Raw genomic sequence first — 16,098 nt, forward strand, 5'->3', positions numbered from 1 at the left:
TAAAGTACTTCTGCTGATTCTATTTATTTGGAGAACCCTGACTGATATAGGTGTGTATGAAGTTCTATATTCTTCTTTTCCTTTTGTCTAATTATTTGTGATACCTCATTTGCATGATGCAATTTTACTGAAATGAAACTTTAACAGCTCCAAACTACATAGCCAATTTCTTTCAGCCTCGTGACAATTTCTTTTTGGTCCAGGCCAGCAACCTGATCTCAGGATGAGGGGCCAATCTCTACATTGGTGGTGGCTGGCATAGCCTAACTTATGAAGTTCACAGGACACATTGCCTGGGTTCTGGGTGGACAATAGAATGAACATAAATGCCAAATGGATAATTTGCTGTAAAATAACAGATATATTAAGAGGCCACATAGTTGAAACTGTTTGCTTGCTACTCTCTAGGTATAAATTCAGAGCATAGCTAAGATACAAAAACTTCATTGTCTAAGTGAATATATATTTGTGTAGTGATGGCAGCATAGCAATTTCTAGAATGAATGTGCAGGAGGATAAATTACCATGAGAAGAGATATGACTGAGGGTGTAAATCTGCTTTTATTTTTGCTAGTCTGTCTATAATCATATGGAAATAAACCCCTGATGAAAGTGAGACAAAAACTATGACATCATCTGAATTTAGTGTCACTGCCTTAAGCTAAAAATTTTGATGGACTCCAACTTTTCTTTTCTTGTCTTCAAGTTTTTTTTTCACTTTATTTCTTTTCTTCATTGTAAAGCTTTCCTCATAGCATTGTCAGAATTTGAACAAAAGCATCTTTTATCTCATTTCTGATTTACCATGTTCTTTCTGTACATCTCATTGTGTTTACTCTTTAGTCAAATTTTTATAATTTTGAACAAACTGGGTTATCAGATACTTATAAGCAATGGCAGAGGCAAATTCGGCTTCCAAAGAGAGATCAACCAGGAGCAAAAACCAGCAATATCTTTCTAAGAACTAGTTTCCCTTAGAGAGACCAGAAAGTCTTCAGGTAGTTACTGAGATACCAGAACCTTTAAGAAATAATTAATGGCCAAGATGGACTTCTCTCAAGATTGTGGTAACCTACATTTGTCCGCAAAACTGAAGACTGAGCAAGAAAGGATATCTGGCCATAGATAACAGAGCTATGAGAAAACAAAACTCTAACCTCAAAAACCCTCTATCTTCCACATCACCATTTCATAATTCTTGGAATGCTCTACTTTTGCAAAATTGCTTTTTAATTCTCACATTGTTTTACTTTTGCTCATCTCTGCAATCTTCAATTGGTTTCTCTTCACTTCTTTCTTAATTTTTGCTTTCTATTTTCCAGTCATTCCTCTAATTTGCTTTCCTTTCCTTCCTGCATTTCTCTTGCCTCCTCTCCCCTGTCCATTTTTGCCTCTTTTTCTTCCCTATTCTATTCTATTCTATTGAATTTCCTTTCCCTATTCTTAATTCTTCCTCCTCTCCCACTGATCTGTTGTGGCTTTAATCATTTTTGCTTAGGCACTTAAAATCATCCAGTGACTGACATTTTCTCACTGAAAGGAGAGGGATTTGTGACTGGAAAACTAGCTACAAAGACCCAACACATTCAATTTACAGTGCCGTTCTTTCCTTACTTCCTTGGAGCTTTTGCCTGGGATTAGAGACAGACGGCTTACTGCAGCTCACAATGGCAAAACACTTCAGACCTGACTTAGCCCCATGAATCACATGGCAAGGTATATCTGAGCTACTATGTTTACAGTGATTGCTAGATTTTTAAAATTGCCCTTCACTGGAAAAAGCTTATTCAAGTCTGCCTGGAAAACAAAGCAGCGCTATTTTATGATGAACTCTGTCATGAACTGGACTCATCTCCTTGGCCCATTTATTTTTGTTCCCTGTCCCCACCCCTTCATTTTTTACAGCATGAAACAAAAACACACAAATGGGTTCCTAGGAGAAGGGTGCAGGAGCTTTGGCTGGGTTACCCTGGCCAGAGGCTGCTGAGACTGTTCATACAATGCCCTCAATCAAGCAGGCCTATTTGACCAGAAGTAAGAGCTTTACAAAGGGAAGAACAGCAAAAAAAGCTTCTTCAGGACTATATGATTTTATCAACTGGCATTATTGTCAGGAAAACCTTAGATAAATTTGACTCTGACAAGTTTCACTTTAGCTCTCTGAAACACTTAAGTATGGACTACCCTGCTTTTTATTTTATAAAATCATTCCTTTTTATAAGTTTGGTTGTGAATTCACTTTACCTTTTGGTGTTTCTTGAAGAACAGGAGTGCACACTTCAATGATTAAGAGCTTAAAAGTAATTCTCTGCCTGCAGCAGGATCTGTGAGATCGTTATTATCAAAGGATACTTGTGGTCGAAGCCATACCACATTCTGAAGAGCCGAGCACTCTCTGCTTTCGTCATGTTTTTATCCAAGTTATTTGCTTCCTGGGGAGAAACAATAGAAAAAGGCATTGGGTAAATAGTCAAAAAGATTTTAATATAAAAATACATGTCAAACCAAATTAAACTTAACTACATTAAAAAAAAACCTTTCTAAGTATAGGCATTTTCATCTAAATGGTGAAGCAGTTGCCAGGCAAGTTAGCTCATACATCTTGCTATGTGGATGAGACCCTTTTGGAGTATTTCAACATTTACTTTTCTTAATAATCCCGACTTTATTAAATAGCTAAGAAATGCTATTTTGACATCAATAAAAATGACATTTCTGTCATAGTGCTGTTGTGGGAATTTTACAGTTTACTTCTGTGAAATTTGGATGATATTTATTTATGGATTACCAAAAGGTCAAGGCTAAAGTGAGGATAATAGTCTAATAAGTGTTATGCTACATTTTATTCGTTTTGTTTGATAGATTATTACCAAAGGCTATTGGTTGATTTTTGACATATTTCTGCCTGGATTATGAACAGTTTTGAAATAGATATTCCTGATGAGAAGATTGCAACAATCGAATGTGCTTGTCTATCTCTTTTTTTCTTTCTCACAAGGGCCATAAAGGGTGAGAGGATGATAAAGAATTAAAGGCAAAAGAGGAAGAGAAAGTGTTTGATGGGTGTTTTTGTGAGAGAAGAGGATGAAATGTGAAAAAAAAAAAAGGAAAGAAAGTGAATTTCTTTTTGTGAGCTTTAGAGACGGATAATAAAATGTAAGGAGGGTATCCAGTGGCATTTTTACTGTATTCCATTTTGTGTGTTAAGAGAATTTCAATCAGTTATAATTATCCTCATCATTAAAAGCATTTATATATCTTAATGTGGGCTTTGTTGCTATGTCCGGACCCCTAGTTTTCATGCCCAAATTGTGTCATGAGTTGCAGTCCAGTAGTAATATGAATAGTCTTCTGAGGATATAATGACCCACGGAAGACAATGGAAGTCGACTGGACGCTCCACAGCCAGCCCTTAGATGAGCTCATATTGATTTGCTTTTACTTTTTTTTTGTCCTTTTCTAGCCAGTGCCATCATTGGTTAATGATAAATAGCTGGACACAAAAGGCTGTGTTCTACCCATGAAACATATGTGTACCAGTAGATGCTGCTGTTCTACCCCCGACAAATGAAATGGAACTACAAGAAAGCAAAGTATGCTTCACTTTTAGTCAGCCATTTATCCTTTGTTTAAAATGGCTGAAGCAGAGACTCACAATGAAATTAAAACCCAAACTTTTCATTGTCTTTTTCACTGATTGTCTTAAGATCTCTGATTTTTCAAGCCTTGCATTTTTCCAAACAGTGTCCCCTAGAGTATCACTGTTCACTTGATGTTGATGGAAATTCTGTGCTAATCATTCAGGAAAGGATGGGGTCTACAGTGTTAAATAGGTTTCTTAAATGGAGGACTTCTCATTCATTGCAGCACTATTCACAATAGCAAAGACATAGAATTAACCTAAATTCCATCAATGGTAAACAGGATAAAGAAAATGTGGTACATATATACCCTGGAATAACATGCACTCATAAAAAGGAATGAGATTATGTCTTTTGCAGGAACATGGATGGAGCTGGAGGCTATTATCCTTATTAAACTAATGCAGGAAGAGAAAACCAAATACCACATGTTCTTACTTATAAGTGGAAGCTAAATGATGAGAACACATGGACACAAGGTGGAAACAATACACACTGGGGCCTACCTGAGGGTGGAAGGAGGGAGAGGTCAGAAAAAATAACTATTGGTACTAGACTTAGTATCTGGGAAATGAAACTGTATCACAACCCCTGTGACACAAGTTTACCTATATAACAAACCTGCACGTGTATACTTGAACCTAAAATAAAAGTTAAAAAAGAAAGGAAAATGTAGAACTTCTCAGTCTTTCATTTATAAATGAGCATTGCAAATCTTCAACAGAAAGTGTGTCTCAAAGTTACTTGGCTGTGGAATCCATTCCCATTCCCAGTCCCTACTGTGGGACACTGATGATCTTTTCCTGGACATTAGAGTTCCACAGGTCTCTGTTTTCTGATAGGGCTGGAGTGCCATGCCTTGTTATCTATAGTCAGAATTTACGCATATTTCCTCAAGAAAGGAAACCAGGGTGTCTGGTTCAATTTCTATCCTTCCCTATACCTTTCTCAAAGCATTTCTACCCCAGCAAAGGTATCAGATTTGCCAAATCAGTGTTGTACACAATGTTTCCTTCATCATCCTCAAACATCTGCAAATTGTTTCTGAGCCACTGTTTCTCAACAGCATATTGGGGTTCATCTGGCAAAGCAAAACTGCTCATGTTGAGCTAAACTAGTTATGAAAAGCTTGGGGCCAAGGGTGGGGAATTTCCTTTTTTCCCCACCGTTTCCTTGAAGAATAAGGATACATAGATTTTTATCCATCAACAATCATAGGTAATTTTTGATAGTGGATAATATCTACTGATGACTAGAAAGTCATTTAAAAAGCTGATAAAAAGGAATGAGAGCAAATTCCCATTTTTTGTTTGTTTTTAATGTAAGGGTGGGCAGTGTTGTGGTGAGCTATACTGGCAATCAGGGGCTGGGATTCTGGCACCCAGTCTGCAGCACTGCAGCTGAATGATGTTCCCAATAATGATGGTCCCAAGCTATTCAATGCCCATTAACTCCCAGGCAGAATGCTAGTCACATTGTCCAGTCATTAATTTTTTCAGTCATTATTTTTTCAATTCTCTATCCAGGTAGGTTGCATTGTACCTATTTTGCACATAGGGATTTTAGGGAGTCCTAGAGAAGGAAAGAAGTGAGTGCAAAGTCACACAACTAGAAGGTAACAATTGGAATTTTAGTCTAGGACTGCCGAACTCCAAAGAGAATGTTTTTCTGCAAGTGTCTAATTCAGCCTTTAATTCAAAAGCACAGACATTCTATTAATAGACTATGTAACTTCGTTGGGCTGCAGTTTCCTTGTCTGTAAAATGAATTGAGGAAATTGGACTGGCTGATCTCTTAGGTCCTAATCATATGGAAAAGACTTTTTATTAATGACGACGGTAATAGCTATACTTTTGAACATTTACTATATGCCAGACACTATTCTAAGTACTTTTCATATATTAACACTTCAGATTCTTATAATTATTTGATGAAGTGTGGTCTATTATTATTCCTGTTTTACAGATGAGGAAACTGATGTAACTGGGATACAGATAGGTTTTCAAGAATACTGAGGCCCCTAAGCAGGCAAGATTCCTCTTATCTAGATGGGGCCCCAGGATACAAGTGGAGAGCAAACTAGTGCAAAAGGGGAAGTCAGAGCAATGGAATGCTCCTCCTGCAGGCTGAGATACAGCAGGTATACATACCCCAAAACATAATGAAAATTTAGGGCTCCCCTCAGCTGGGTGAACTGCCAATCGCTTTGAAAATGTCCCCATAGAAACTTAACTTTAGTGTTAGGAATTTCTTTAGACTTCTAGATACTGGTTTCAAGGGTTTCCCAAGGTCTTAGAAATCCTCTCTTTTTCTCCTTTTCCTCTCCTTTTTATTTCCTGAGGGGAATATATCAGAACTCATACGCACTTCTGAAAGAGCTTATACTGTATTTTTGGCAAACCCTCCAGGGATATTTATGGTTAGCTGATGGGAGCAACATACATTAGGTAGTATTTTGGAAAAATATTAACACATGCAATCTCTTTCTTAAAAACTTCATTTTATGTGGGTGACTGGAGATGTCATTCATTTCAATACTTTGCGAGGAATAAACTTGGATCTAATTAGAATAAAACATCTGTGAAATATGTTTTCCCAGGTGGGGAAAATACCACTGATGACCCAGCATTGACATTTATACTGATCCTAGATAAAATGTTCAGAATATGTCTTAAATATCTTTTGGCCCAGTTCTGGATCCATTCGTTTATTTCTCTGAAGTTATTGATGACTTAATAACTTGGTTATGAAAGGCCATCAATAAATGAGTAGAAATAAATGAATTAGTCTAGTGTGTGCTCTGCTTGTGCACTGAGGATTGAAGATAAATGTGCTAAGGGAAGGCCGGCCTTTGAAATCACCCCAGAACAGGGAAGGTATCTGATGAGGCAGCACAGAGAGCCAGCCCACAGGAGGGTCCAGATGGGCAGCGGACAGCAGGTAGCATCAATCTATCTGGATTCTTCTGAAGCAGAGATCAGGTCACACCTCAAGGACAATAGATGTCGGCAGTCATCACAAGTCGAATCTGGAACTTGATGGTATTTTTCTTATCATTAGCAATATTTTTTCTCTTTCGAGGATCTTTATTCCAGAGGAGATGTGGTGTGCATGTTAGAACAAGCATAGGTTCCAGAAACTGACGACCAAGATTTGAGTTTAGTTACAATATTTTAGTAATAATACTATTACTAATAACGCCAACTCTGAGCCTCATGTTTCACAGCTATAAATGGGAACTGGTGAGTCAAGCATGTTGAATCTCAACTTTTATTTAACTAGATACTCTAAGCAGCAGAATGTTTGATACATGGGGATTTTCTGGCTCTTTTATTAACCTCTTTTTTTTCTGGGAAAATTTTAAAAATGGGTTATTTGATATCTTTTTTTCCTTAAATAAGGCAACAGACCAGAAGTTGGGAAGTAACAGAATAGCAGGCAGTGGGTAGTTTTCTTTTAGGTGTTCCCCTGATATTTAACACCCTCTAGAGAGGGAGCAACAGAAAAATTATGATGGTACTCTGTTTTGTGCTTATTTGAACCCCTGAGAGAAAACAAAAGGGTCTGGCAAGAAATCTGTGAAAAACAGACACCAAAGCAAGAAGGGATTGTTTATTGTATTAACTTTGATGAAAAAGAACTAGGCAAATGTAAATACATTCCTCTGTCAATATTCAAATAGGAGGACTTTGATAAGTGAACTGGATGAACTCTGCTTTGGGATAATCATATGGGATTTCTCCTCATTTCAGGGGGATTCAGTGGATTAAGTGAGAGAGGGAGGATTTTCCTTTGTTTCTCAAGATTTCATATTTCAATATTAATGTCAGTGGAAGTTGCACCAACTGATAACAAAGACAAATAATTATCATAATAAATCTGCAGAGCTCTTTATGGGCTCCAAGGCACTTTTTAAGGTAGTACATGTGAATAGAATTTGTTATCAATACGTTTGCCCTACTGTCTCCTTCCAAATTGGAGTATATTTGTGTAACAATTTCAAATGCGTTGCCTTGATTTTCTAATTACCAAGGAGAGGATCAGATTCCATGCTTCTAAAGAGAAAGAATTCTGGGTTCTGAAGAGGGAACACAGTATATAATCAAGGGGCAAATAGAAATATTTTTTTTCAAATTTACATTTTAAAAGGTGAATCATTAATTCTTAGCATCTGCATAGAAAGCACTTTATAAAAATATTCTCACCTTCCCAATGCCCAGTTAAATTCATAAATGTTACCAGGAAGATAGAGTCAGAAAATACATGCCTAGAGAGAAAAAAGCTGAGACAACTAGCCACAGATGGATAAAACTGTTAAGATGACACAGAGATCTCACAGGTAGACTACCAGATGGGCTTGGCTCATGCTTTAGCTACAAAGAAAGGGCTTGGTCCAGGTAACTTTGTCTGTATAGTAGATCCAAGTTAATCCAGAGGTAAATAAATTCTTTGGTTCAGGAAAATATAATATGATATTGTGGTGGTCTTAAAGTGTATATCTATGCATTCTTTGATATTTTTTCCTTTCAAACATGGAACTTACCTAGAGGTAGAAAGTAGAATTGTGGTTACCAGAGGCTGGGAAGGGTAGTTGGGAGGGGAGGATAGAGAGAGGTTAACAGGTACAAAATTACAGCTAGATAGGAAGAATAAGTTCTAGTGTTCTGCAGCACTGTGGGGTGAATATAGTTAACAATAATTCATTGCATAATTTCAAATACCTAGAAGAGAGGATTTTAAATGTTCCTAATACAAAGAAATGAGAAATATTTGAGGTAATGGCTATGCTAATTACCTTGACTTGATCATTACACATTGTATACATGTATCAAATTATCATTCTGTACCCTATAAGTATGTACAATTATTACATGCCAATTAAAAATTTTAAAATTAAAAAAAAAATCTCTTTGAAGGGAAAAAAATATGGGGCCCAATTTCTCTTCCTGTTGGGTGTGGGTCATACTTAATGGCTCATTTTTAATAAACAGAATATAGCAGAAATGATGGTGTGTCATATCCAAGAGTAGGTCATAAAAAGGCATTGTGGCTTTCTTTTTTGCTGTCTCTCTTGGACCACGTGCTCTGAGAAAAGTTGGCTGCCCTGTTGTGAGGACGCTCAAGAAGCTCTGTGGAGAGATCCATGTGGAAAGGAATTAAATATGCCTGCCAATGGCCAGTAAGGAACAGAGGCCTTCTGCCAACATGGAAGCGAATCCTCTAGACCCAGTGCAGCCTTCAGATGATTCTAACTTTAGCTGACGACTGCAACCTCATGAAAGACCTTGCATCAGAAACACTCAGTTAAGTTGCTTTCCAATTCCTGATTCATAGAAACTTTGAGATAATAAATGTGGGTTGTTTTAAGCCACTATATTTTAGGATAATTTTTTATGCAGCAATAGAAAATTAATACAATGATATACTGGAATAATAAATTCCAGATGTGAAAGGTATTGAAATAACGATTTGGAAAGAGATAATAAAATGTTGAGGCCTACATTTGCATAGCTCTTTACAGTTTATGAAGTGTTTTCCTAAAAGTAACATTTGTGGTATAGAAGACATATGTTCCCTCTTAAAAGTATATCAAAAACTATCCTGGGTCCAATATACCCATCTTACAGATTGAAGATTAAATACAAAGACAAAAAAATGGTGGACCAACTTAGAGAGAGGAGGAAGTTCACAGCATCTCACTGTACTTGCTTCATTGTATTCTTAACTAATGCCTGACACATATCATAATTCAGTTGGTATAACTCTTTTATATACATGTACACAAGCATATGCATGCGTGCGCACATACACACACACACCCTAACAAATAATTTTCCTGGAACAAGAAGATCCTGGTTCATGCTAATAACAAAACCCAGAACCACTACTGCCATAGTAAAGATAAGAGTCTCACGTGTAGATTTGTGATTCCATTATTTAGTATTTTGTATGTGTCTAAAAACAAAGGAAAACAATGTGTCTCCCTACAAAACCACTTCACATCACTTTCACAATGGCTAGCCATGACAGAATAACTGGATCATAAACATATGATAGGATTCAGGCATTGGATAATTGGCAGCAAAGGACTGTGATCCTTGAAAGAAGGGAAGAAATGAGGTGAGCCCTCTACTCTCCTTGACTTGCTGCCTCTAAGTCATTCCCTTGAAGGTAAGGAGATAAAGTTCAAGCAGAGAACAGCAGTCTCACTGAGTTGAAGAGCTAGAGATGGGAGTTAGGGTACCGCTGGAGTGGCTGTGTACAGAGAGGAGGAAACCACCCAGAGAGGACACCCAGAAGTCTGTGGAGATGTTTCCCTTATGTCCTTGGTTGAACACTAACCTGTACATGCACAGGCTGAGGTTCACAAAGGCTTGTAGGGAGAAACTCTCGTGAAATTGAGAAATAAATGGAGAGATTAAGATCACATAGTGCTAGGAAACACTGCAGTTTGGTCCAGCTAAAGCCAGAAGTCAGCATTCTATTGAGACTTCAGAAAAAAGCATGCTTTATGAGTAAGGACAATGTTCTAGAATAATGACCATGCCCTAAAACCGAGGATGAAATGAAAATGTATCAAGGAAGGCAAGCATAGAACTAAGGCTTACAAGATTTTAATGGCTTGACTGAATAAAATTCAGCAACCTTTATAGAATACTCCACACTCCATTCAATGTAATATTCATAATGCCTAGCATATCATAACAACTGCTAGACATGGGAGGAAGCAGGAAAGCATGACCTGCAGCCAGAAGAAAGGTAACCTATAGAAACAGAACTTGAAATGACTCAGATGCTGGAATTAACAGGCAATGGCATTAAAATACTCTAAAAAATATGCTAGAGAATTTAAAGACAGACAATGAAAACACAAGTGAAGATTTCAGAAGGATGTAAAATGTATTAAAAGAACAAAATGGAGACTCTAGAATCAAGCAAGAGAAGGAAATAAAGGGCATCCAAATTGGAAAAGAAGAAGTCCAGCTGTAACTGTTCACTGAAGATATGATTGTACACCTAGAAAACCCTAAAGACCTCTCCAAAAGACAACTGGATTTGATAAAGTAATTCAGTAAAGTCTCAGGTTACAAAATCAATATACACAAATCAGTAGCACTGCTGTATACCAACCGTGACCAAGCTGAGAATCAAATGAAGAACTCAATCCCTTTTACAACAGCTTCAAAGAGAGATAAAATACCTAGGAATATACTTAACCAAGGAGGTGAAAGATCTCTATGAGTAGAACTACAAAAACACTGCTGAAAGAAATCATAGATCCAAATAAATGGAAACATATCACATGGTTATGGATTAGAAGAATCAATATCATGAAAGTGACCATACTGCCTAAAGCAGTCTACAGATCCAATGCAGTTCCTATCAAAATAACTATCATTTTTCACAGAATTAGAAAAAACAATTCTAAAATTCATATGGAACAAAAAGAGCCTGAATAGCAAAAGCAATCCTAAGCAAAAAGAACAAATCTGGAGGCATCACATTACTGGACTTCCAATTATACTACCAAGGCTATAGTTAGCAAAACAGCACGGTACTGGTATAAAAGTAGATACATAGACCAATGGAATGGTCTAAATGGTGCTAGGAAAATTGGATAGCCACATGTAGAAGAATGAAAGTGAACCTCTCTCTCTCTCACCTTATTAAAAAAACTGAAGATGGATTAAAGACATAAATCTAAGACCTGAAACCATAAAAATTCTAGAAGATAACCTAGGAAAAACTCTTCTGGACACTGACCTAGGCAAAGAATTCATGACTAAGACCCTAAAAGCAAATGCAACTAAAACAAAAATAAATGGGACCTAATTAACCTAAAAAACTTATGTGTAGCAAAATAAATTATCAATAGAGCAAACTACAGAATGGGATAAAATATTTGCAAACTATGCATCTGACAAGAAACTAGTATCCAGAATCTATAAGGAACTCAAACGGATCAAGAAAAATAACAATCCCATCAAAAGGTGGACAAATGACATGAATAAACGTTTCTCAAAAGAAGAAATACAAATGGCAAAAAAATATGGAAAAATGTTCAACAATACTATTCATCAGGGAAACGCAAATTAAAGCCACAATGAGAAGCTACTTTACTCCTGCAAGAATGGCCATTATTAAAAAGTCAAAAAACCATAGTTGTTGGCATGAATGTGATGAAAAGGGAATGCTTATACACTACTGATGGGAATGTAAATTAATACAATCTCTATGGAAAACAGTATGGAGGTTTCTTAAAGAACTAAAAGTAGATTTACCATTTAATCCAGCAATTCCACTACTGGGTATCTACCCAAAGGAAAATAAGTCAATATATCAAAAAGACACCTGCACACATATATTTATTGCAATACAATTCACAACTGTAAAGATATGGCACCAACCTAAGTACCCATTGGCCAATGAGTGGCTAAAGCAAATGTGGTATATATATATATCACTGAACATTTCTCAGCCATAAAAAAGAATGAAATAATGTCTTTTGCAGCAACTCAGATGGAGAGACCATTATTCTAAGTGAAATAACTCAGGAATGGTAAACCAAATAACTTTTGTTCTTACCTATAAATGTAAGCTAAGCTATGGGTATGTAAAGGCACACAGAGTGACATAATGAAATTGAGAGACTTAGAAGAGGGAGGTTGAGAGGAGCTAAGGATTAAAAAACTACACATTGGGTACCATGTATACCACTCCAGTGATGGGTGCACTAAAATCTCAGACTTCACCACTATATAATTCATCCATGTAACCAAAAACCATTGTATTCCCAAAGCCACTGAAATAGTAAAAAAAAAAAAAAAAAAAAAAAAAAAAAAAAAAGCCATTAAAAATTCCTAGAACCAAGAAGTATAATATTTGGAATTAAAAATTTACTAGATCAGCTTAAGGGCAGATTGGATACTAAGAAGAAAGTGTCAGTGAACTTGAAAAGAGATCAATAAAAATTATGCAATTTGTAGAACATAGAGAAACAAGATTAAAACAGACTAATACCCAAGTGATATGAGAAAAAAATATTAAGTAGCCTAATGTATATAAGATTGGAGGGATACAAAGAGGGCAGTAGGAACATGGAGAACAAAAATTTTTCGAAAAGCAATAGTTGAATATTTCCCGAATTTGATGAAAAATATCAACCAAGAGTTCTAAGAAATTCAGTGAACCCAAATTAGGATAAATTCTGAGAAAACTAGGCATATAAGAATCAAACTTCTAAAAACTAGAGATAGAGAGAAAAATCTTAAAAGCAACCAGGGAAAGACAGAGCATATTATGTTCCAGGAAATTAAAAAAAAATTCAACTGACTTTTATCAGAAAAAATGGAGGCCAGAGGCCGGGCGTGGTGGCTCACATCTGTAATCCCAGCACTTTGGGAGGCCAAGGCAGGCGGATCACGAGGTCAGGAGATCGAGACCATCCTGGCTAACACGGTGAAACCCCGTCTCTACTAAAAATACAAACAATTAGCCGGGCGTGGTGGCGGGTGCCTGTAGTCCCAGCTACTCGGGAGGCTGCGGCAGGAGAATGGCGTGAACCCGGGAGGCGGAGCTTGCAGTGAGCTCAGATAGCACCACTGCACTCCAGCCTGGGAGACAGCGAGAATCCGTCTCAAAAAAAAAAAAAAAAAAAAAGGAGGCCAGAACACAACAGAATGTGATTTTCAAAGCGTTGACTTTCAAAGAAGACAACCATCAAACCAGAATTCTATATCCGGTGAAAAGCATATTAAGCACTATTTGACAGATAAAGAAACAGGAAAATTCCTAATTATAATTGGAGGTTTTATGTTAAATTTTAAAGTTATTTTTTAAAACAATTTTTTGTGGGTACATAGTAGGTATATATATTTATGGGGTACATGATATGTTTTGATACAGGCATACAATGTGAAATAAGCACATTATGGAGAATGGGGTATCCATCTTCTTACATTTATCCTTTGAATTGCACACAATCCAGTTACATTCTTTAAATTATTTTAAAATATACAATTAAGTTATTATTGACTATAGTCACTTTATTTTGCTATCAAATAGTAGGTCTTATTCATCTTTTCTATTTTTTGTACGCATTAACCATCCCTACCTTTCCCACTCCCCCAAACACCTACTACTCTTTCCAGACACTTCTAACCATCCTTCTACTCTCTAGATCCATAAGTTCAATTGTTCAATTGGGGGTTTCATCAGTAACTGATAAAATAAGTAGACAAAAAAACAAGTTGACATAACTTACACTTACTGAGCTATGCCAACTGGATTCTGCAGTTGTTTGGTATAGTATTGAAACAGTTGCAAGAATACACATTCAAGTATACATGGAATATTCGCCAAGATATATCAATTGGAACCATAAAATAAGTATCATACATTTCAAAAGTCTGAAATTGTACAGATTACTATAAGGTCCAAACTGTTTACATTGGCCCATGTGACTTAAATGGCAGACTAATTGCTTTAGAGGTGCCATTTTTTCATCCCTGTATCTATGGCCTTTTCCATGTAAATCTGCGTTCTTTTGACCAAATAGGAGTCATTTATTCATATACCTGTTTTTTAGGATGACCTCGTAATTTTCTCTGGTCAACAGAATGTAGCAGCAGTGCCAATGTATCACTTCTGATGCTCGGCCTCAAGAAACCTTGCCTGTTTTTGCTTACATTCTTGCCCACTGTCATGGCCAGGAGAAAGACATACTCAGGGTAGCCCACTGGTCCCAGATGAGATGAGAATCATGTGGTGCACAGCTGAGGCACTTAAGTCATCCCTATTAAGGTTATCCTAGATCAGCTGACAGCTCTCCAACTCCAGACACATGAGCAAGCCTAGCTAAGATCAGCAGTTATCTAGCAAATTGTAGCTGACCCTAGATACATGAACAAGTCCACTGTAGAACAACTGAACTCCACAGACTTGTGAGATAAGTATTTATTGTTCATGCCTCTGAGATTTTGCTTGTTATGCAGCATTATGTGGCAATAGATAACTGATCCTGCCTATTTCTCTGACTCATAGCTTATAGTACTCTTGGTGGCTCACTGTAGCTCTACTTGCACCTTTGCTATTTCTTGAACAGGTAGGCATGTTCCTGCCTCAGGGCCTTTGTCTTGTCTAGTATGTTCTTCCTTTAGACATCTGCATGAATAAGAGCTAAAGACTGGTGGGCAACTCAACCCTTGCTGGGAGGAAGTAACAAGCAGAGAATGATGCAGGTTGGCCCTCTCCTCTTGGGAGACAGTAGTGCCTGCTGCACTGTGAGTGAAGGATGACACACTTTGCAGTAGGAAAAGACCTCCTAGACAATGGACCCATACTCACAGCTTACTGGGTTTGGGTGAAGGGAAAGATTCCAAGGATGAGGAATATACTCTAGCCTCTTGAAATGAGAATATGCTTGATACTCTCGATAGGGTTGGGAAATGAGGCTGGCCAGGAGTTAACAGGGAAAGGATTACTCAAATGTTAACTGACAGGCTATTCTTACTGGGAAGAAAGAACACGTTTATAGATTGGATGTGGTGCAATGGTGAGAATGAAACAGCTTTGGCCTTTAGTTCTGGTTCAGCGCATCACTGGTTTGTTGTCTTGGGAAAATTAATTCTTTGAACTCCAATGTCATCATTTGTAAAATGGGAGTGATATAGGTATCTTGATTGGTCAAGGTAAAGATTAAATGTGATTATGTATATATACACATAGGTACATAATCACTTAATATATAAAAATGCTCATTAAAGTATAGCTGCCACCTTCCACTTCTTCTTCCTTGTTATCGTTCCTACTTTCTAGAACATGTGCTTGCCGGAACTACCGCTAAGATAAAAATATAGAATTTAGTCCTATGCAGTAAAAAGTTAGTAGGGAGAGGACATAATTTTGAGTCTAAAAGCCATAAGTAAGTATAGCCAAAATAAATTCAATGTTGGCCAAGGGAAAACCCAAGATATTTTCTCTGAAATGTTTATTTTATTTTTCTCAAAATGCCATTAGTTACAATGACATTGGAATGATATAACATTACAAAAACTCTCACCTGGGTCACATCAAATTTTGAGACTCATATTCTATTTCTGAAATATTTGTAGAAGTGTAGTGTGAAATTTACATTCTATGAGACCAACTCCAACAGTATAGGAGCAGTAAATGCAGAAAGTATGGAAAAATGTTGATAATTGTTAAGTTTGGGGGATGGGTATGTTAAGATTCATTATTCTCTTATCTTTGTGTTTATTAGGAACATTTGAAAATATTCACAAAGAAAAATTTTATTTAATGACCATGATGACCCCACTATCTGCTAAATTAATCTCTTCCCTTCTTGAACCTACTTATATTTCCAACTCTTGCAACTCTGGATGGCCCTGAATAAGAACTATCAATTGCGCAGAAGAACAAATACTTTTATTATTCACCCATGACCTCTTCCAGG

General features: G+C 36.8%; 1 protein-coding gene across 1 annotated transcript in view; it reads right to left on the bottom strand.

Moving 5' to 3' along the window:
* Positions 1 to 16,098, bottom strand: part of SLC9A9 (solute carrier family 9 member A9) — a 591,979-nt gene that overhangs the window by 102,596 nt on the left and 473,285 nt on the right. Inside the window, exon 14 of the mRNA XM_024245123.3 lies at positions 2,353 to 2,432. Coding sequence (XP_024100891.1) covers positions 2,353 to 2,432 — 80 coding nt within the window. The remainder of the gene's footprint in view (positions 1 to 2,352; positions 2,433 to 16,098) is intronic.

The sequence above is a fragment of the Pongo abelii genome, chromosome 2 (assembly GCF_028885655.2).
Source record: "Pongo abelii isolate AG06213 chromosome 2, NHGRI_mPonAbe1-v2.0_pri, whole genome shotgun sequence".
NCBI lineage: Eukaryota > Metazoa > Chordata > Mammalia > Primates > Hominidae > Pongo > Pongo abelii.